General features: G+C 42.8%; 5 protein-coding genes across 7 annotated transcripts; 2 read left to right on the top strand and 3 right to left on the bottom strand.

The window, feature by feature from the left end:
* Positions 1-742: 742 nt before the first annotated feature.
* On the bottom strand, positions 743-5,695 carry LOC133968351 (procollagen galactosyltransferase 2-like). The gene is made up of 13 exons (XM_062404347.1): positions 5,690-5,695; positions 5,455-5,603; positions 4,728-4,838; positions 4,489-4,606; positions 3,900-4,034; positions 3,603-3,807; positions 3,229-3,348; positions 2,855-2,928; positions 2,656-2,762; positions 1,883-2,015; positions 1,618-1,745; positions 1,312-1,518; positions 743-1,180 (listed from the first exon to the last, which is right to left on the bottom strand). Exons 1-13 carry the CDS (start codon positions 5,693-5,695, stop codon positions 895-897), a joined length of 1,779 nt encoding a protein of 592 aa, XP_062260331.1. The 3' UTR covers positions 743-894.
* Positions 5,696-6,600: 905 nt separating this feature from the next.
* On the top strand, positions 6,601-9,186 carry tsen15 (TSEN15 tRNA splicing endonuclease subunit). Its single transcript, XM_062404669.1, has 4 exons — positions 6,601-6,778; positions 6,870-6,951; positions 8,044-8,179; positions 8,263-9,186. Exons 1-4 carry the CDS (start codon positions 6,719-6,721, stop codon positions 8,432-8,434), a joined length of 450 nt encoding a protein of 149 aa, XP_062260653.1. The 5' UTR covers positions 6,601-6,718; the 3' UTR covers positions 8,435-9,186.
* A 755-nt stretch (positions 9,187-9,941) lies between these two features.
* Positions 9,942-16,280, bottom strand: zgc:55943 (uncharacterized protein LOC406337 homolog). 2 transcript variants are annotated; one of them, XM_062403692.1, is made up of 7 exons: positions 16,147-16,280; positions 15,847-16,053; positions 14,694-14,835; positions 13,202-13,281; positions 12,251-12,321; positions 12,047-12,110; positions 9,942-10,941 (listed from the first exon to the last, which is right to left on the bottom strand). In XM_062403692.1, exons 3-7 carry the CDS (start codon positions 14,782-14,784, stop codon positions 10,903-10,905), a joined length of 345 nt encoding a protein of 114 aa, XP_062259676.1. In that variant the 5' UTR covers positions 14,785-14,835; positions 15,847-16,053; positions 16,147-16,280; the 3' UTR covers positions 9,942-10,902. The 2 variants fall into 2 exon arrangements, with proteins under 2 accessions (XP_062259676.1, XP_062259677.1); XM_062403693.1 differs by lacking the exons at positions 15,847-16,053; positions 16,147-16,280 and adding an exon at positions 15,389-15,526.
* Positions 16,281-16,292: 12 nt separating this feature from the next.
* sec22ba (SEC22 homolog B, vesicle trafficking protein a) lies at positions 16,293-19,395 on the top strand. The gene is made up of 5 exons (XM_062403694.1): positions 16,293-16,482; positions 17,848-17,957; positions 18,122-18,282; positions 18,371-18,517; positions 18,782-19,395. Exons 1-5 carry the CDS (start codon positions 16,408-16,410, stop codon positions 18,934-18,936), a joined length of 648 nt encoding a protein of 215 aa, XP_062259678.1. The 5' UTR covers positions 16,293-16,407; the 3' UTR covers positions 18,937-19,395.
* imp3 (IMP U3 small nucleolar ribonucleoprotein 3) lies at positions 19,292-22,138 on the bottom strand. 2 transcript variants are annotated; one of them, XM_062403695.1, is made up of 7 exons: positions 21,911-22,138; positions 21,257-21,364; positions 20,649-20,723; positions 20,464-20,543; positions 20,243-20,294; positions 20,018-20,090; positions 19,292-19,815 (listed from the first exon to the last, which is right to left on the bottom strand). In XM_062403695.1, the coding sequence occupies exons 1-7, from the start codon at positions 22,045-22,047 to the stop codon at positions 19,789-19,791; spliced, it is 552 nt and encodes a 183-aa protein (XP_062259679.1). In that variant the 5' UTR covers positions 22,048-22,138; the 3' UTR covers positions 19,292-19,788. The 2 variants fall into 2 exon arrangements, with proteins under 2 accessions (XP_062259679.1, XP_062259680.1); XM_062403696.1 differs by lacking the exon at positions 20,649-20,723.
* Positions 22,139-22,715: the final 577 nt, after the last annotated feature.

The raw sequence follows: 22,715 nt of genomic DNA on the forward strand, positions 1-22,715 counted from the left end.
ATAGATCAGCTGATTTCCCTTAAGAGTCCAAAACGTACTTTTTTTGAGAAGCATAATGTCATTACTGTTTAAACAGAAAATTACATTCTGACCCATTGATGCAACTCAGGCTTTACAACTGGTGAGTGGCTGAGCTGTAGTATTGGATTTATGTCTATCTAAGGCTCCTCTCTGAAAGATGCTGGCTCGGCTCTTTTTCCTTACAATTCCTTACATTTTAAACAAGATCCTTCTTATTTGGAACAAGACTTTTTTATATTAAGGCTCCTTTCACTGGTGCGGTTCTCCGTCTTCTCATGGTCCAAATACATGCAGGTCAGGTAGTTTGGCAGCACTAAATCTCCTTTATGGTATGAATGGTTGTTCATCTCTGTATACTGGTGACTTGTCCAGCCTCTACGCTGCCTCTCAACGCATTGGATGGACAGATTGATATTTCAAATATCCTGTCAAAATCTGAATCTTTTTTTGAATGGTGGCAGCACTATGATGAAATACTTCCCTGTAGATATTATATACGGGTGTATTTCTGGACTTCTATAATATTCCGAATCTATTGAAATGTTTGCCACTGTTCTTGGTCTTTACAGCTTGTCTTGGTGAGTATACTGCGACTACCTTGGGCTGAAAAACCCGACTGGTTAGTTTGTAAATATGCACCAATTAAGTCAAATATCACCTCAGATGATCACGACTTCAAGTTGGGTCCTCAAAAAGATACTTGAGCTAAAATGGTAATGTTTAGACCTTAACTATTTTTATCGAATGACCCAATATGAAGCAGATGGTAATTTATCTTTAAACGTAGTACTTGCACAGAGAGAGGGGGGGGCAGATGTTGTTGGTGTTGTTCAACTGGCCTGGCTTTGTGCCATGACTTCTGTCTAGTCTCCCTCAGAGTTCATCTCTGTTTCCACTGGCAGCGAGGGGAGGCCCGCCACCACGAGCAGGTTGAGAAGCCACATGTCGAAACCCAGGCCCCTCAGCTTCCTGCTCACGCCTGTGTTTGGCCCCGTCCCTGTCCCAGTCTGTCTCCACCGCCTCGTCGTCCCAGATGGTGGACGTCTCGGTGTCGCTGAGGTAGCCGGGCTCTCCTGTGTAGTGTGTGGGGAAGAGCAAGAGAGGCTCCACGGAAAACGCTCTCAGCTCCCTCCGCTCAAAATGCTGCTTGTACTCATCTCTGAGGAGAGAAGGAAGTGGGCATGTTTGAAAATGAGGCGAGTTTCACTTCACTGTAGACTCGGCTTCAAGAGGCTCTTACTCTCATTCAAAGTTTAACATTTGAACGTACAAACAGTACATGAGACTCACTTGGGGTGTTTGTCGAACATTATGGGTAGGAACTCATCCACAGGAAGCATTTTGTGCAGAGGCTTGGCCTGCAGGAGCTTTTGGGCCCCCTGCAGGGACAGGACATAACCCAGAGTCCAGTAGGAGTAACCAGGGTGCACAAGGTTACTCACTCCCTCCACCCAGCTCTCTGGCTCCTTCACTTGCAGCCGCTTGCGACCCACATAACTTCAGGGAGAGAGGTCAGTGGGTGAAGAAAGGTATTCCAAAAGTCCTTATCTGCACCGTTATCTGTAATAGTAACATGCAGAATAAGAATTCACTTACATCAGGTCCCAGTCCAGTCCCACTGTCATCACATTGTCCATAATGGCAACAAGCCTGCTTCGAAATCTGGCCTCAAATCTCACATCATCCTCCAGCAGAAGCACACGCTGCAGTTTCTGCTGCACCACCTAGGGGGCGACAAATAGCAGCCATAATCATCAACAGCTCATTATGTCCACTCTGCCTCATTAGTACCAACTCCTCTGCATTGTCTGTGAACTGAGCTGCGCTGAGGAGTGTGTCGTGTACAGTGTGTATTTCGTACCTGCTTCCAGATGTTGTAGTGACTGAGGAAGCAGCCGATCTCTCCTCTGGTCAGCACACGCTCTGAGTACGGGTCTTTGTACCCGGGCAGCATGTCGATGCCCATGGCCTGCAGCTGAGAGGAGTTCAAGGCTCTGTGTGTGGACAACACAAATACATGTCATCAGTTTAAGACAGGGAAAAGACTTCGGACCAGTGAAGCCTTGTTTATTTCGTGCTAAAGACACACGACACAAAATGTCACTATTAAAGTTAGTGCCATCTTTACAAACAGAAGTTATTATTAAATTCTCACATTATAATTCAAATTTCTAGAAGTGGTGAGAGAGGCATTCCGATCCTTTCCCTTCTGAGTAATTATACTGATAGACCACAGTGTATATTGAATCTGTTACAACAGCCCTGGAATAAAAAATCTAGTCAAGTACTAAAGTATTAGTTTGTATTTGAATATACATTACATATGTATAAACTACATTTACTCCTGAAGTTGGTCAAGGTGGAACATGTATTTTTTACTTTCTATACTGTTGAGAATTTTTAGAGGTTTGTTAAAGTGACTTGTAACTCTGACTGTGAATTCAATGCATTGCTGAAAATATTTCTCTGTTGAATGTGAACAGATGCATAAAATACCATTAATAAAAAGTACAAGTTGGAGCTTGCCACCGGTCACTAGTTCGGTGGAGATTAAAAATGTATGTACAATATACAATATGCAGCATCCCACTTCCACCACACTGCGAACAGAGAGCAGTTACTGTTTGTTCATACTTGCCATCCACGGCCTCTGTCAGTGTGGCATTGATGCCGAGGACGGCCAGAGAACTCAACATCCTGTCCCGCCGGTCCGAGCGACGTTTCAGATTGATCAGAAAGATCTGGATATGGGGGGGGGGCAGAGGGAAGAGACCGTTCAATTACACAGAAAACAACTCTGACACAACTGCTCAACTGAAAAAAGATTCTGCACCTCATCAAACCCCATCTTTCCTGGTTCTTTAGATGCGGCGTGAACGTACTGGGAAGGCTCCATGGTGAAGTCAACTGGAAAGACACACACAGACCTTTCATCTTCACGTCACATCATTATCGATTGGTTTCAGGGGGGATTTCTTTGTCAGGGGATTTCTCAGGGAGTCTTCTGAGTTCAACACCTAGCTCATGTGAAACTCAGTGAAGAGGAGGAGAGATAAATGAGAGGCGGTGGCCTTTAACAGAGGAGTGAGACATGTGTCAGGACTGTGAGAGCGAAAAAGACCAAATATGCTCACACAGACCAGAGAAACGATGAGCAAAGACTGAAGAGGGAGATCCCCCCCCAATTCTCAGTTAGAGAGAACGTACTCAGTGCCTCTGTCAGCGTGTGGGTGAAACTCTCCTCTTCCTCCTCCAGGGTCTGATCTTGTGTGAGGGGCTCTGGTAAATATCCATAATGGTCCCTGTTGCACAAGTACATCTGGACGCCTGCGAGACAAACAGACATCATCAGCACTCAGTGTAAAAGATCTTCCTTATCATTTGAAAAGCAGTGGCAGCAGAGGTTGAACTAGGATTTCTACATTGGGGGCCATAAAGAGGCCCCAGTTTACACATATGATATGTCCCTCTACACAAAATGTCATGGAAATTGAGAAGATTTCTCGTAATCCTGCCAAATATCTGCCAAACATAACCTCCTCACTGGAGGTAATTAAAAAACATTTAGACAAAGGTCGGACCTGCTTGCTTGGCAGAGAAAGCAAAGGCCATGATGTCGTCTACATGATAGTGGTACTCAGGGTGAGGAGGGTGGAAGGTCAGTGCTCCACTGGCTCTGCGCCTCAAGTCCAGCAGGTAGGTGGAGTGCACCATTGGAACTGCAAAGCAGCCCCGCCTCTCCCACTTACAGATGGGGATGTACTCAGGGGTTCGCCTGTAGTATCCCTATGTGGGTATTATAAAAAAAAAGTCATATTAGAGTTTTGGTCATTGCTTTGAGTGTTGTGGAATCAGCCATGTGCTGTGTGTGTTTGTACCTGAGGAGTCATGCCACACCAGAAGTTGGAGTAAAGACTTCTTGATTCCAACATGGGAGCAACAATCGTTCGATTCTCCTCCATCAGGTCAGACAGCACGTGGCGGTTTGTCAGCAAGTTGTCACTGTCCACAAACTGAGGGAAAAAGACACAACACACTGTAGGCGCCTGACACACCAGACACTGTGACATTGGATTGATTCTCTGAACACGCTAATATATTTTCTTTAGCTGCTTTCACACAGGCACTGAACTCCGGATATTTTTCCTGAAATTTACAGGAGGGGCTGTCTGGTAGAAAGTGAATCAGCTGCTCCGGACATTTTCCCAAACATTTCCTGCCAATCTCCTGGTAAAATGTGTGGAAGTAACAGACGAAGATGTCCACTTGGAAACACAAGATCCGAGAGCTTCCTGCTCAGACATCACCCCTCACCTACTGTTCAGGATATTTCGCTGAGCACGTCAGACTCACACAATCTCCTGCTGTGTTCCTCATATGTGAGAGGCCCAGTCCAGAAAATGTGACATAGACCCAATTTTCTGGACATTGTCTGGAGATCATGTCTCGGGGTCTCTGATGTCTCACCAGTATGTAGTCAGTCCACAGTCGTCTGGCAGCTCCGAGCGCCGCCTGCCTTAGCTTCATCACATGGATGAAGCGAGAGTCGCTCCAGTGCTTTGGACCCTGCTCGTCTGCATAAGAGCTGAGAGGAGAAAGAGAATAATGAAATGACTCTGTCAGCATGAGGCGATCAGAGGGGGTCTGCCTCACTACCACTTCATGAGATGGAGGACGATCATTTCTTATTTTCATTATTGAATCACCTTGGTTGTTCTGCTGGTCTCCAGTCCACTGAGTGGTACATGTGCTGGACTTTTCTGAGCCACTCCTGCAGGATGGCTGTGCTGTTGTCCACACTGTGGTCACAGGCCGCCCTGACAACACACAGTAACCGCATTACTCTCTTCCTTCATTATTCCCTTCTTTTCCTCAGTCTTTTATTTCTTTTTTTTTACTTTCTTTCATTCCTTTGTTTCTACTTTCCATCTGACAGTCTTTCCTACTATCTTTCCTTATTTCTGACTTTCTGACTTTCTGTCTTTCTTTCTTTCTTTCTTTCTTTCTTTTTTATATACTTATTTATTTCCTTTCTTCTTTCCTTCCATCTTTCCATCTTTCCTTCTATCCATTTTTCTTTCTCTCCTTGCATCCTTCTTCCTTTCTTTCTTGTCTTCTTTCATTTTCCTGTCTTTTCTTCCTTCTTTTCTCCTTTTCCATCTGCCTGATTTTCCTTCCATCCGCCCTTCTTCTTCCTTACGTCTGCCTGTCTTTCCTTCCATCCCTTCTTCCTTCCTTCTTTCTTTCTTTCTGTCTGCCTGTTGTTCCTTGCTTCCTTCTTTCTTTCTTTCTTTTTTCTTATATATATCAAATATCAACCATGACATTCACAAAATGCATAAAATAATATGCAATAAACAATATCCCTTTTCTTGAATTCCATTCCCCATATTGGAATGAAATGATAAATGCACTAAATAAAGTTGACAGTACCAGATGGCGATTCGCTCCTTCGGATACTCCAGTCGGTCGATGCATCCCAGGAAGTGAGGGAGGCTGTGCTGTGTGTTGCGAGCGAGGATGGTGATCAGCACTGTGGGTTTCAGCAGGGACGACTCAGGGAGGTCATCGGCTGGTGTCTCCTTTGTGCCAGGGAGCAGCAAGAGAAGGACAATCAATAATCTGAATCTCACTAATTCAGGAGGCATATTTGCAGCAGGCAGGACACCTTCATGTCCCTGTAGAGTCCGACTGGTGCAACTGAGAGAGGAGAGACTCTCACACACATGGTAAAACACACACACACACACACACAGTCAACGAGAGAGAGAGAGAGAGAGAGAGAGAGAGAGAGAGAGAGAGAGAGAGAGAGAGAGAGAGAGAGAGAGAGAGATGCCCAGATGGTTGGGAAACAGTCTACTGTTTGATTTTGTGAATATTTCACATCATGGTTACAGTCTGTGGCTCGCATAGATGAATGGAAAGTGAAGTCGATCGTGTCGACTCACCAATCGGACCTCAAAGTCTGTTTGTTAACGTGATCTTCATATCTTTCGTGACCACAATTTGCACAGTTGTCATGACGATTTTCAAACTACTCATGGACTTCTTTCCAATGTTGGCCCACAATAATAATGTAAACTATGTATATACCAAACGGAGATATACTTAGTGAACCTGTTTTTCTATTATTTCGTTTTTTCTTCTATTTACGTATGCTGTATGCTAAATATTAAAATATAACATTTGACAGAATTTACCAGTGATATACATCTTGTTTAAAAGTCCTTTCATTTCCTTTCATTTCATATAATTTGAGCATGGAAATTTTACTTCTCAAATCAACAAAAAAAACCGATATATGACATTATATTGACATTTACATATGTATATATATGGTAAATACAGTAAATGAAACTGAAATATAGTAAATTAGGTATAAATAAATATGATAAATAAAGTAAATATAGTCAAATACTGTAAATGTTAAATATACTTAATGTATTTAGTATGTATCTAAATGTATTTAGTATATTAAGGCTATAAAGAGTTTATGTATTCGCTTTTTTGTCTGACAGGCTACGCGGAACACAAGAATAGAGGGATTCCACCCGGAAGGCTTTCAGTGTAGCACGCCGGTATAACCAGTAAACACAGCACACACATGTCGGTACAGCAGCAGTAGTATTAGTAGTATTAGTAGTATTAGTTGTGTGTTCTGTCAGTAAACTAACTCGTAGACTCCTGAGTGGTCCAAATGTCCGAGGCGTCAGACGAAGCTCCTCCTCGTCAGAACTGGATCCTGCAGCATCCAGCGGTGAGTCCAGATGTCAGAGGTTCAGGTCTGTGTTGCGTTCAGGTGCCCTCTGGTAAAACCCGCACTTACCGGTGTATGTCTCTTTCCTCAGTATCAGCAGATGAAGGACCTGGAGGTTGAGGACATCGCTCAGCTGCACGCAGCTTTCCTCGTCTACATGGATTTAACGGAGGGTGAGTGTCACTCTTTGCATTGGGTCAGAGCCTGAGGTTTAATTTAACAACCCGCCAATCCTGTTCTTTATTCTTTTGATCATTTATACTGTTGAAATGAATAAATAAATATAAGAATAATACTTTAACCAGCAAACACTGTGTTCTAATTCCTGTTTTAACTTGTAAAACATGATGTTTCTTTTGATTATTTCTAAAGAAAATAGCAAACTTAGTAAAATAATCATTTATTCCACACAGTGTGTAGTTCATGTGATTGTGTGCAGTGTTAACTCTTCCTTTATTCATTAAAATGACTGCAGACACAAACATGGGGTCCATAATATAATCTACAACTATGTACAATATTGTCAATGTCACATCCACAGGAGATAAAGTTTCCTGATGAGGATTAAAAGTGACTTCTTGCATCTTTCAATTAATTTAATGACATAAGAAATAACAAAATCAATATAAGTGAGTGTGTGGGGATGAAACTTAAAGGTTACTGAGACTGCAGGACCTTTGCTCATTCTCTAGATCATCTCACACACTCTCTCACAGTCTCACACACTCTCTCACAGTCTCACACACTCTCTCATAGTCTCACACACTCTCTCACTGTCTCACACACTCTCTCATAGTCTCACACACTCTCTCACAGTCTCAGACACTCTCTCATAGTCTCACACACTCTCTCATAGTCTCAGACACTCTCTCATAGTCTCACACACTCTCTCATAGTCTCACACCCTCTCTCACTGTCTCACACACTCTCTCATAGTCTCACACACTCTCTCACAGTCTCACACACTCTCTCACAGTCTCAGACACTCTCTCACAGTCTCACACACTATCTCACAGTCTCAGACACTCTCTCATAGTCTCACACACTCTCTCATAGTCTCACACACTCTATCATAGTCTCACACACTCTCTCATAGTCTCACACACTCTCTCACTGTCTCACACACTCTCTCATAGTCTCACACACTCTCTCACAGTCTCACACACTCTCTCACAGTCTCACACACTCTCTCATAGTCTCACACACTCTCTCATAGCCTCACACACTCTCTCATAGTCTCAGACACTCTCTTGTGTTCTCCTCAGTGCGTCGGTGGAAGGACGTGTCTAGCCTCAAGAGTCCTGAGCTGCAGTTGGTGTTGTTAGAAGGGCGAGAGAAGGATGGAGCCCCCATCCAGACCATCCTTCCTCTACCCGTTCACCGATCTCTTTGCCACAGAAGGTGAAGAAACTTTTATTTTTATTTTACCACCACAGCTCATCTTCCTTCCATGTGCTAACTGTATCCTCCTCTCTGCTGTGCAGCATACGACACGTGCTGGACCGAGGCTTTCCCATGGTGCTGTGTGCGGTGGCATCGGACTCCACCCTGGTCTACCAGAAGATGACCGATGGGTTGGTGACACCCGACCCTCCTGTGGGGCCCTTTCAGGACGCCGGACGCCGGCAGCACCGGAAGAGACGGCAGCAGCAGTGAGAAGCTGGAGGGAGGAGGTGATGAACTGAAGAAAGGACAGAAAGACATTCTCAGTCTGTGTAAGACAGGTGCGACTCTTCCATGGGACATATGAGGCTACAGCCTGTTATTCTCTGTTGATAAAGCCCTTTTCTCAGACATGTCCTGCAGATGATCTCCACAAAACTGGGGCTGGACTTTCTCCACACTTTGCCTTTCTCTTATGCACAAGACAGCAAGAGGTTCTCTGCTCACACGTGTTCACAACAGCAACCGATTCCTCACAGGATTCAGGAGAGGGCTGGAGCAGCAGGCACAGGCAGGATGTCGCCTATTCATTCCCCTGCGGAGATCACATGATAGCCTGGGTCTTCCACGTTAATGGCTTGGCTTTTTCACCATGAGCTTTTTTATTTGCTTTTTGTCTTTTATATTTTTGTGTCTGTCGCGCATTAGAAGAGTCATCAAGATTCCCCCCCCCCCCCCATTCCCTCGCAGTGAATCTTGCATTCACACATTCACGTTTCCGGAGGATCTCTGGAGGTCAGGGCATGTCTGAAAGCAGCTTTTGTTGTGCTGTGAACATACTAAGTTGAATCATTGCTCTATTGATGCAGTTGGTAAAGTGATCTGAGTTCATCCACTAAATGATTTGGCTGCATTACGACGTAGCCCAACTGTTGGTGAACTGAGGCTGATGCACATATTGAAATCTGAAAGTTATATCAAATGAAAATCAAAAGATGCAACACATTGAGTAAATAAATAATTTGGATGAGGTTGTGAAGTATTTCTGAGTCTTAATAACCAGCAGACATGATAAGTTTGTCCCTAGTTTACTTGATGATATATTACTTCCTTTTAAAAACAAAAAGTTCCCTGTTTTGAGAGGATCATTGTCAGATAGGTAAGGTAAAGGCTAGGTCAACATGGAGGAGTTACCCATACAAAGAGGGTTATGTGTGTGTTTAGTTCCCGAGTGTGTGTTTGTTTGTAAGCAAGATAACACAACAATGACCAAATGGAGGCCACACATCTAGTTGAAATGATGCAGTGTGGGTGGTCAGGGACGAACCCATTCAATTTGGTGTGGATCAGATCCAGGATTTCTTTTTTTAACCCACTCTCACATTGAGATGAGGGAGTTTTTTTTCCAAGGGAGTAATTCATGAATCTTAATGAAAAACAATCAGGGACATTCAAATCTATGTGTGTGAAATTTGCTGAAGCTCAATTTGATCTAAGAGACAGTTGTAGAGTGCCATTCGAGTTTTAGAACGACTAAGAGAAAGAGTGGTATTTGAGTTTAATTTAAAATCTAAACAAGTGACAACAAGAGATGTTCTGTTGTTTCATATCTTTGTAATGAATTTTAGCTTTTTTATGTTTTGATTTGACCGACCTTTTGCCGCTTCAGCTTCACTGAATATATTGTTGACAAACCTATTCCCCCTGCAGGTTTTTTGTGTCAGCTGCAGCTCCACTTACACTCCCAGCTCTGCTTATCAGAACAACACAACACCTCAGCTGTGTGGAGAAGTTACTGAAAACGCTTTTAATTTTTCTAGAAAAACAAAAAGTTCAACACACAAACAGAACAAAAAAAAAGAAACACCGGTGATTAAAACACATGATGAGGCTAATCTGTGATGTTGCAGTGTCCGCCGCCCTGCAGGTTTAACATGGAGCAGATACTGAAGCGGGGCTCGTCAGTGACCCCGCCGTGAGAGTGCATGTGTGTGTGTGTGTGTCTCTTTATATTTGAATGGTGCAGCAGTGTCTTGATGAGAGGAAGGACTCGCCTATATGGGACAATTATCACAACACTTCAGCCCTGAGCCTTATTCAACAGAAATACTTGTTATACAGAAACAGACAGGGACAGACGAACACACCGCACTGGCCAACAAGCTTTAGAAAAGAGGTACATACTGTGTCTCGGAATGTAAGTTTCCAACCTGTCCACTTTTCAGGAGGAAGAAATATTTAAAATAATGCGGACAGAGACATTATTTTCACTTTCACTCAGCGTCCACATCAGCACTGATCATTCCCACCGTTGGACTATTAAATAAACAGTCTGTGTTTCTAGTGTCTACATGATATCTCCATGATAGCCGTGTATATTGATCTTTCAAGAGTTTTCCAAAAGGCGGAAAAAAATAAGCTTCCTACTCAGGATCCCAACATTTCCGTGGCTTCATCGGGAGAGTAAAGACTTCTCTCCCTCTGCAGACGTGCAAATACTGATCCGGGTGTTGGGTTTCAGTCTCTCTCAGGGTTAGTCAACAGAGCTGGTCGCGAGCAGGACGGCAAAAAAGGTGCTTGATTCGAGTCAGTGATCCGTTCTTCTCAGGCGCATACACACAAGGGACAGTGTAGACGGGACAGATTCGCCCTGGACGTGGTGTCACATGGTGGGCTCCATCCCTAACACTGGAAAGACAGTTCCTTTCATTCTGCGGACTGACGGAGGAACGGCCACAGTGCTATGTCATGTCCTCCTCCTCTGAGCAGTAGTCCCGGCCCTGGATACACAGCAGAGAAACGTTATTAGATATGTTCTTGTCTCTTTCTTGATAATGCACTTTATTTACATAATGGATAGTTACGTTATAAAGTGCTTGACAACAAGAAGTAAAACTAAAGCTTTCAGGGCAGTTAGCTAAAATGACACAGGGCACATAAAATATAAAGTGGCAAAAAATAACTGATAAAAACAGTATAAATAAAGGCAAATTAATCATTCCAGCAGCTTTCAAAAAGAAGCTAGAAAGGTAATGTGTCTGAGTTCAGTTTGATAATTTTAATACATTTGGTTGTATCTGTGTTTTTTTTTTATTTATCATGTATAATATTAAACCTCAATTACATTTCTTTTACACAAGGGTTTGATAACATCATAAGAATTCTTTTCAGTTTTAAACCACTTCATATATCTGCAAATATCTACTCCACTATATTTTACAAGCATTATATGTTCTCACTACATACTTTTACTTAGTTCTCACTTACTTTTTAGTAGAAACGTCAATGTGATGCTTTTACTTTTACTGCAGCATATTTGTGTGTATTTATTTGTACTTATCCTCTCTGTGCTCACATATACACGCTCTAGTCCGAGTCCTGACTGCTCCACACTTCTTACATGTAAGACTTATGGACGCTCCTTTTGGGAACCATAAATGCAGCAGATTTATTTTGTTGTAGCCTCTTCTCTGAGCTCTGCTGTCCACTCCTTCGACCTTATGGTTTGGCTGGGATATGCACTGTAGGCTATGAGATCTATGAGAGTGGCTGTAGCTTTCTGCAGAGTCTCAGGTCGTAAGTTATCTAAACCACTCTTCTCTGTGATCCAGTTCCTGTTGCAGTACAACGCTGCCAGTAAAATAAATGTGTTTTGTTTTCAACAACACCACTTTAAACCAGCACACTAGCGAAATGCACTGGACGTGACAGATTGAGGCTCTTTTGTGAGATCATTATGTCATCTGTTGTGTCCTCACTTGCTACAGATTTGCTGCAGTGAAAGGATTAACCTCCATTATGTCCTCTAGCAGCGGCTTTCTGCAAAAACACAAAAACACAAACAGTGGCCCTCCGATGACAAATTCTGTCGTTCCCGTCATTCACCTTTTCAATTTTCTCATCCAACATCCTGAAGAACTCCTGCTGACTCTCGGAGGAGTGGAAGCTCCTGCAGGGAAACACGGTGCGGCAGGTTAGAGCCAAACAGACAAACACTCTGTCAATACACAATATGTATGTAAATGTATGGTAATGACATTTAAATTGGTCAAACAAAAAACAGCTCCTCCATCAGCCGGCGACGCTTACAGTATCTTTTCATTTCCATTCGATCCTGTTTCATCCATTTGTTGGCCTTGACCCAGGAGAGCGCTTTTCTCCTGTGGGACAACACACAAATCCACAACAACACAAACTGTCTTATTGAATTGCATTGTACAGCAGAATGGAAAGCAGAATGTTTTTACTATATTACCTAATTACACCTAAATATATTTAAAAGTGCTGAACTTTACAAATGTCGATAGAAACTGCATTATAGCAGAGTATAATTGGGTCTTGTTTTCTTTATATGCAGATTTATGACAAGCACTGCTCTACGTTCTAATCAGATTATGGGGGAATAGGAATCATAGACTGTATGTAAATATGTGAGATAACACTTCCTCCCACTATCAAGAAATTAAGCCAGAATATCCTGGTATGCAAACGCAGCCATGTTGCACATTTGGAGCCGTGCTGGCGAGGTCCCCCCGATGCACGTGCTCCCCCGATTGCGAGGCAGCCTCATGGTGTCGTCATGACGTTTCACCCTGTTTTAATAGCATAAACCAACTGATTTAAACTAAACCTGCAGGAAAAATTAGCACTTGAACAAACTTCAGCGTGATAACAACGACCTCAGAAGCCATCTTTGACTTTTTAGTGCGGTCCATGTCCCATGAACTAACATGGAGGAAGCTGAGTTTACGACCCATACTGGAGCCATCCACCAGGTGGCGATCTAGACACTTGTGCTTCACTTTTGGGGAGAAGTCATGTCGTCTTTCTTTATATACAGTCTATGATATGTTTTTCATGACTTAGTTCATTCACAAATGGACTTTTCTATAAACACAAACCTGAAACAGAAGACATCATTCAAGACCATAAATGTCATATTGAAGACAGAGAAGAGTAGAGAAGAATAGAACAGAATAGAACAGAATAGAACAGGATAGATTATAATAGATCAGAGTAGAGTAGAATAGAATCACAGACTGTGCTGTCCTGGCCGTCCACCCCTCCCTCATCTCCGCTGATGTACTTGACTTTCTCCACTCCTCTCATCTTGTACTCATCTGTGACAGAGTGGGAGACATAGAAGCAGAATGGAGCACGTCCCCTCTTATTAATACACGACCACAGAGGCGAGCGGCGGGCACGTGGAGGACGACCCACTCGCGCCGCAATTCTCCGAGTTAACAGTTCTCACAGTTCACTACTTGGCAAAGTGATTATGTGCTCGAATTCCCACGCTCCAGACTAAAGCCCCTCTTAACAATGGCTGGCAAGCGGCGAGCACATGAGCTGTCGGTCTGATCCATGACCAGCACCCTCCTCCTTTACCCCCCTTAGGTCCCTGCTAGAAGTAAACAGTTATTAATGCTAATGTTGGCTATGTAGCGAGAGCAAAAACGTAAATACAGCACCTTTAATAAAGCTGTTATAAGGGGTCGACCTGACCCGGAGAACTGGACAATGAACAAAGTTATTCCAGTGCTTGTCTAATACTACTATGCTCTTAATAATGTTATAAAAAAAAAAAAAGATCGCATTAATACTTCTTCATTCACAGCTTCTGAAAATATATGGTTTTTAGATTTCTAGAGAGCTTGGAATTTAGTTTCTCATTTTTGCTTTTAGCACATTTCACCTGCTCACAAGAGATAGTGAGATAGATGATTATTATACTTTATGTTTTAGTATTTGTTTATAATACATTCATACACACAAACTAACAAGAGCCAAAGTGAATTATCCCCAAGGCGTGGGCAATAACACAATTAGAGTAATTACTGCAGTATAATTTTCTTCCATAGAAATATAACAAAAGGGTAATACATATTTATGACATACTTTGATATTGTGAAAGCGCTGTGAGGAGGAATAACACATCATTGTCCATAAAGAAGAGTTTAAAAACACATCCTTCTCTAACTCTTTAAACTAACAAAAAAGAATATCATTACATTTATCATGGTTATTATCAGATTCAACTCGCCCAGCCCTATAATGCACGAATCCATACAAAATGAATCAGCAACCATTTAAGTAACATTTCAAGGATAAAATGCCTAACATTTAGCCTTATGAAGATTTGTTGTTTTCTCTCTTTTAATTAAAAATGGAACAGCTCTGGGGTTTAGACTCTTGAAAGGCTCTGGGGAAATTTGAGATGGAAATTAGAAATATGACCAAACAATTACTCCGTTAATTGAGAAAACGCGCCTCAGACTGCCTCTTATTGAGCTCTAACGGTTTGACAGCACTCATTAAGAAGTCTGTCACTATCTGACAACATCAGCTTAACATCAGCACTTATGACGCATCAAAATTCTTGAAGAAATTAATAAAACTAAAAAGCAGATTTATCTTTATATACCTTATCTTATCCATGTGACCTCATTTATAGGTGTCAATGTTTTGCAGATGGTTATAAATGTCAATGTCAGCAGTGTTGGACGATGGTGAACCCTGTTGACCCACTGACCTGAGAGGAGGTCTCCGTTGCTGTAGGCTTTATTCTGGCTCTCCTCCCCGTTGGGCACGGCTGACACCTGCTTGGCTGAGGTGCAGCCCATCTCCTCCTCTTCAGCTGCTCTCCTCCTCAGCCCTGAGCATCACAGGCACACCTGGGGAGAGGTGAGGGACGAGGCGCACGGTTAGATCCAGGACTTCACAAAAGTTATTCTGAACCCCCTCCCCTCAGATATCAGGCCTACAGATGGGTGGTCTCTGGGGAAATCATGTGAGTCGCGTCTGTGGAGAGAGCATGGCAGCTGTGATCACTACAGCAGGACGAGCCTCTCGCACGTAGAGGAGGTGAACCAGTCGAAGGGAGAGATCCCCTGGACTGCGGCATGCGAAGCACTAATTTTCATAATCAATTAGTCATGAGTTGCCCCACCCTGGCATTAAACCGCGCGGGCATCTCCGTCGATCCCTGAAAAGACAATCAAATAGACGGTGTTGCGGGGCCGTGAGTCACGCATGCACCGGCCGGTCTGAACGTGCGCACGGCGGTGCCAGCTGCACCGCAACAATAAGGCCTTTCAACGCGCTGCCGGGCTGCGGAGCCAGGGCTGGTTTTAATTCACCAGTGAATGAGAGGGTTTCACTGGGAACTAAGCTGCTCCCATCTCCACCGGCGTATGACCCACATGGATCACGTTACACCGCACGTACGTGATGTGATTGCAGACGTGAGTGTGCTGCATGTGCACATGCGGAGGGATCGATCCCCACATGGTGTGGTTGATCACTGGTCCAGCTGCAGAGTCATCTGCTGCTCACACATCCCTCCGCTCCCCACCGTGTTCACCTCGTACGTGCGCATTCACATCAAGATGCAAAGCTGCAGCTGCATCATCAATAATAACAATAAGCACGAGAAAGAAGAGGAACGCGTCACTTGAAAGCTGCAAAACATCAACTATCTTCTGTGCTGGTAGCAGGGCAGTGGGAGGATAACAGCGACGCAGCTTCGTATACAAACAATAACAAAAGATGCGATGAGAGAGCAGCCATTCCTCCGCCGGCAGCAAACACAAGGGGACAGATTAACGCTCAGGCACAACCAGTCACATAAACAAACAATGGGGCCGGGAAATAAATCAAACTCAACAACAAATCCTGCAATTTACCTTTTGGGTTTGTCCATATTTGAGATCTCCTTCCTGTGGCTCGACTTCAGGGAGGTTTCAGTCCAGGTGGAGGAGGCGCTCAGCCCGCAGCTGCAGCCGCAGAGGAGCCGCAGTCAGTCCGTCTGCCAGCTGTCTGCTCCGGCTCTCACTGCTGGAGCTCATGGCCTCTTCACTGTCCTGCCACCGCCGCCAAACTGCGCCCGCCGCCTGCAAAACACACACAACTCTGACATCTGCTCACCACGAACTCAACAGCTTGTGTTTTCCTCGCTGTTATGCGAAAAGCACGAAATACTCTACATTGTTCTCTGGGGGGGGTTTGAGAAGCAGATCCTTCCTCTTTATGAGACGGGGAAAATTTTACTGCGATGTGCGGTTTTTTCCCACATCAGTTTCCCCCCCGGACCCAGTTGGGCGACGCACCGCGCACTTCCGTCCAGCTCATTCCTTCCTGCTCGTCAGAGTTGACAGTTAAAAAACACAGGGGGGAAAGTTGTTGAAGTTCACTTGACTCGGACATTAACCCACAGGTGACGCCGCCGAACGCTGACCTGCGTCGGTATGATTGTACTCACGATCATTGCTCGGGTGTCGGACGGTCTCCCGCTGTCTGCGTCCGTGCAGGAGGATGAACAGGTATGAATGAGAGTTAGCTTCCCCTCATAGCCACTGTCTCTGTGCAGAGCCCCGTTCACAAACACTGAGGTGGTTAGCTCATCCCCACAGTGTGAAGTAGACCTGCTCAAAACCAAGCTGATCAACTACTTCAGATCAGTGGAGCTGCATTGACAAGTTCGGCGTTTGTATAATTAAAATGGGTCTAATAAAACTACAAGGTATATATACTTGTCAGTTAACTAGAAAGTAGGGTAGTATTTGTTCTGTCCATCTCCATGTGTACATTTACGAGTTGTGGGTATACGATTTAAGTTTAACTTAAATCTATAAAACGGTTTTGTATCGTACTGTTGCTGCAAATTTGATCTGTTATAAAATGTTTAAGATTGATGGAGAGAGTTAAGACTCAATCATTTGATATTTGTTTGTGTGCCCAGAGGGGACTGGGTGGAGGGAGTATTGTTTTTATTGTACGTAGTTTTTTATTGATTTCTTTTATCCTGTCAAGCACTTTGTGTTAACAAAGTCCTAAACAAACTTCAATGGCACTCATTAAAGAAGATTCCCCCCTCCCTCCAGGCCCAACAGTCCCCTTATGGAACCATATTTAAATTAACTAGATCTGCACTATTATCTGGATCTGCACCGAATTGCACACACTCATAAATATCATCCCCCTAAACAAAAAACAACATGAAAAATTAGATGGGATGAGGAATCAATGAGTATGTGGAAAAATGCCCTATCACGCAACGTTAAAGAAAGTGGAAGAACAAATCCCGGATCTGCATGTACATTTTATTGTCTCTCTCTTGGGTCTTGCACCACACCTCTGCAAGGTTTCATGAACATTGGGTGCATAGTTTTTGTGTAATCCTGCTAACTATGTAACAAACAAACACATCAGGCGGACACACAACCTCCTGGGAGGTACATAAGTCCTCACTTCATTATTTATCAAGTGGTAAATGGAATATATTTACATTGCACCTTTACAGTCTTTGCTTCCATTGAAAGGGCCTTATAGTAAAGGTAATATTCACCCATTCACACACACATTCAAACTGCACATCTACAAACAGTGCTTTTTTTTATCTATTACGCCATCTATTACACAACATTCATGCATGCAGAATAGAGGAGCCGGGGGTTGAACCACCGGCCCTCTGGGTTATTGGACGACCCTCTCTACCTCCCGAGCCGCTCTGTGTGCTTTTAGAAGTATGAGTTGTGAAATTATCTTTCACACTTGAAGGTCCTGCATGTCAGTGTGAGTTCTGAGTCTAACTACGTCCTGTGTTTGTTGTGTTTGTTTATTGTTGTGTTTGCTTGTTTTTGTTGTGTTTGTTTTTGTTGTGATTGTTGTATTTGTTTGTGTGTCAGTCCGGTAGAGACCTGCAGCATTACCAGGGCCAGGCCAAGCAGCTGTGCCGTAGACTGAATGCCCAGAGTCCCGACCGCTGTACCCTGGAGGCCGGAGATATGAACTTCCAGTAAGAAAATACAAGTCATCTTGTATTCATCGACCTTGAAACAGAAGCCATGTACTCCTCCTGGGATATATTGTGTTATTTGTTTCGGTGTGGTTTAGTTTAATGCAGTTAAGTCCTTATAGATAACGACTAACTGAACTAAATTTGTTGTTTCTTGTTCTAAGCTACGTAATAGCACAGGGAGTGTGCTTCCTGACCCTCTGCGAGGCTTCATTCCCCAAAAAGATCGCTTTCGCCTACCTCGAAGACCTCCACAACGAGTTCCATGACCAGTATGGGAAAAAAGTGGCCAAAGTAACAAGGCCATACTCTTTCATCGAGTTTGGTAAGGTGGTTTTGCGATCTTGTTATAATGCGTTGTCTCTGCGGGCAGAACATAAACCTTGACTCTGCCCATACATGCGCTGTTCCAGACACATACATCCAGAAAGCAAAGAAGATGTACTCTGACAGCAGAGCCAGGAGGAACCTGGGCAGCATCAACACAGAGCTGCAGGATGTGCAGAGAATCATGGTGGCCAATATTGAGGAGGTTCTGCAAAGAGGAGAAGCTCTGTCTGGTGAGTACATGAATAATGTTACGACGTTATACTATAATATAAATGACAGAATTATCTAAATTACTTTTTGTTTACCCCGCTGTGATAACTTTAACTTTTATGAAAATGGCTATTTAACATGTTAAAATGTGCTACAAGTGTCAAGAAGGCTGTGATTCTGCTTTACAGTAAATATGTGTCATTGTTTTGGATTTTATTGTATTGTTGATAGTTGTTTATTAATAAACAACTGTCTCATTCATCTCCGTTTGTATTTTCCCTCAGCCCTGGACACAAAAGCCAGCAATCTTACCACCCTGTCGAAGAAGTACCGCAGCGATGCCAAATACCTCAACACCCGCTCTGCGTATGCCAAGGTGGCTGCTGTGACAGTGTTCTTCTTCACGCTCATCATCTACGTGCGTTTCTGGTGGCTCTGATGGACCCGGACAAGGACTCTGATGTTAGGAAGGAGGTGTCTCTCTGAGAAAACTTAGCATTTTAACAGATCCTGTTACATTCTATAAAGAGCAGGTGCCTTAAAGGTCGGTTAATGTTGAGGGTTAATGTTCTTTGCTTTATTCAGCTCTGAGTTGAATGTCGTCACATATAGTGTAAACTGAGCCATTGGTCTGTGATGGGACTTTTTTGTCTGTGTGTGTCTGTAAGCAAATGCTTCGTGGTGAGATCATACAACTGTGGACTGGAATATTAAGAGAGGGTGATGGCAAATAGATTTTTTACACTTTGGTGTAGGATTCAAAATGAAAGAAAAACCATAAACATGATTCTGCAGATGTTTCATGAAAAGTCTTAATATTTTGTGAAGATAGTTTATTGTTCATAAAGTTTACATTGTAACAAAGTCTTGTTGAAAAGATTAAATATTTATCAAGGAACCAGTTTCTACTCTACATCTGTATGTATGACCCAGGTTGTTAACCTGATTGCCAGGGACGGTCCTCACAACCTCAGGCAGGTCCTGTTCACACATTGCAGAGCAAACAACATGGAGTTACGGGAGAGGAAACAACCCGGATACACACCTCTACAAGCTGCCCTGTATAAACATAGATCATATCAGGAAAAATGCTCAGTGAAAAACGTTGGAGTCCAGAAGTATCTCCTTCAGTCTTTGTTCAAATAAGTCAGGACTCCTGAGGAGACACAAGAACTTGTTTTATCTCCATAATCCCAGCTGATAGGAAATTCATACTGGGTAGTAGATGTGTTCATGTCACAGAGTTTTTGTCCCGGTCTTCTCCTCCAGAGCAACAAATTGGCAAACTGACTTATGCCACCAGGTCGAAGTCATCTCTCTGCAAAAGAAACACAAAGGTCAGATCATTTTATAATTATTCCTAGGCCACATAAAATCTATCACCAATATGTAAGAGTGTGCTTGGACACGTAGATTAAATACTATGTATGTTGCTTCAAAACATACAACTGCAGATTTTTTCCTTCAGCAACTGAAAAGATAATATTTGTTCACAAGTAAATCCTGAAGACAGAACTCACCTCATCGTTATAGTTCATGACGTGCTGCTTGATCTTGGACGAGTCGACCCAAGTGACGAAATCTTCCATATTTCTGAAAATGTTATGTTTCAAGAACTGGTCACTTGAGATAAAAACATTCTGATTGTAATTTTTTCTCTTGTGACAGAATATACAGTTGTTTTAAAAAGTCATTAAATACATCAAATCTAAAGAAATGTACTTAACAAAAATGTAGACACCAACCTTGTGACCAGAAATGCAGGGTCTGTGACGATGTCTGGGCCAACACGCACATCTGAGACTGTGTCAAGGTGCACAACTGCAAAAACTAATCCTTCCCTTGAACATGGACAAATGCAATTTCTCTCTAAGAAAAAAGCTTAACATAAAAACAATAAAGTTAAAGCAACCTAAGAGTGCAGGACAATATAATAGACATAAGCAGCTGCCGCAAAGAAGGATACGTCCTTGTTCGATGAAGGTGACGGCGTTCTTCAGATTCTGAGCCATACGAAGGTTCAACATGATGCTGGGCAGCCTCCTCCTGCAGGGGGCGCACAGGTGATTGGAATGATAAGGAAACAGAGACAGATGGAGAAGTGTTGTGGACTGAATGCGAGTGACATTGGGACAGTACAGGACTATTTACCTGCAGAATGAGGAAGCGGTGACCTTCTCTGTGAGGGAGAGGTTCTGTTTGGTGGGGATGAGGCCGATACTGTAACTATTGGGAATAAACAATTATCTGTGTCAAAACCTTGTGGTTTTATACAGAAATATAAGTGTACCTGAGGGTAACAATGGCAATTATACATTAGTAATACGTGTAACAGAGTCCAATGCACATTTGCAAAATGTTATGTTATAATTAGACAAAATATTTGGAAATGGATATTACCCAACATTTATAAAACTACATAGTAAACATGTGGAGCGTTTGAGATGTTTCTGTACCCTTTGAGGAAACCTCTGTATAACAAGGTTTCTCCCACGTCAAAGAGAGGTTGTACTTCATAGAAGAGGGGATCAAATTATGTACACAACCGAGCAGAGGGTTTTGTTATTTGGCTCGTTCTGTCACAATGAACAGAGATCGCCAACCAAAGATATTCAAGGTCGGGCCGTCTCCACAACATAAACCTCCAAACGATGGAAAGGCTGGCCTTTAGGACGGAGACAGGCAGCACAATCCAATGAACATGTGATGGATATTAGAATGAACTGTTAAGAGTCTGTTCATTAGTCGAAGAGGCTCACATTTTCTCCAGCAGTCGATGAGTGCCCTGAGCTCTGAAGCCGTCTTTCTCGTCCAGGTCTCTGATCTTCTGCGCCAGATCCCTTATGTTACGACTCAGCTTGTTGTACCTTAGACAACGGAGAGAGGGGGGAAAATACGGTCAGCCCGGTATCCAACTTCCTCTGTCTCTATTCTGAGTTTATTCTATCTTTATAACTTTTACCCCACATACTATTCCTTTTGTAACCCAAATTACTGTAAAATTATACCTATATGTGTAAGAAAATATGTTGGCATTCAAATAATATTGTATACTATACCTGCCTATATCTTTATATCAGTCTATATAAATATCAGTTCAATTTTTTGCATAACAGTACTTAACATGCAATCCTTCTGCACCACACTTCTACTCTACCCATGACATTTCCGAATTTCCACATATTTTCTTCATCATTCTTCATTTAGGCTGTGGAATAACCAATAATCCAGCCTCTGCAGGTAGATTTAAATTCAGAATTTACATCAACACCTATATGTTACTCAATTATTTTTTCTTGTATCAAAGACGAAATCTCTTCATCTATAAACAAAGAATTGTTCAATTTCCTCTGGTCACTCTCACACACGCAGAGAGACGGAGTGTTGTCTCTCATTCGCACACACACACTCACTTGGTGTAGTCCTCCCTCTTCTCGATGTGGTACTTCCGCAGCACTTTGACCTCGTGCAGGTTGTTGTCCACCTCCCAGTTGATGAAGTCAACTTTCTTCAGCAGTTTCTGTTCATGATACTTTAACTTACGAACCATTTTCGCTTCCTGTAAGGGATAAACAGGATTTATTTACAGGACTGACTTCTTCTGCTGCTCACTGGAGGATCACCGGAAACACGTGTGCTTCTTCTTCGGCTAGAAATGAGGAACGAGCGTCAAGTCAAAGCGGGCCACAGCGCCATCTAGCGCTCTTCAACGTTAAACATCTCCTGTCACACAAACCACACATCCAATACTCCTCAGCTTTATATCAAGAAAATATGAGAACATTATAAAGTATATTAACATAAATTAGAAAAAGGTTTAATTACTAAGGTTCTTTTATAATCTTAAAGTTTTTTGGGTCAGGATCATTTTATTTTGACATTATATGGGTTTTAAATTTACCCTAAAGTAAAACACCAGTGGAATTATATGACATACATTATAATAATGTATAATACTAAAAAGAACACATAAATACATATAGAGACACAAAGTAGGCCCAATATATCCTTGGATCTCAGTCATTTTTAAATGTCCGCAGGATTTCCCATAAACTACTCTACAGATATCCATGAAATTTAGTGTAGAGGTTGGACATGACCTAAGGAGGGCTCCATTTTATTATAGTGCAGATGTGGATCAGGGGGCAGATGCAGGAATTTATTTTCACTGTCTGAAACACTGCTAGTTAGGACATTGACATTGTTCTACATTTTAAT

This window comes from Platichthys flesus, chromosome 14 (genome assembly GCF_949316205.1).
Source record: "Platichthys flesus chromosome 14, fPlaFle2.1, whole genome shotgun sequence".
Classification (NCBI taxonomy): Eukaryota; Metazoa; Chordata; class Actinopteri; order Pleuronectiformes; family Pleuronectidae; genus Platichthys; species Platichthys flesus.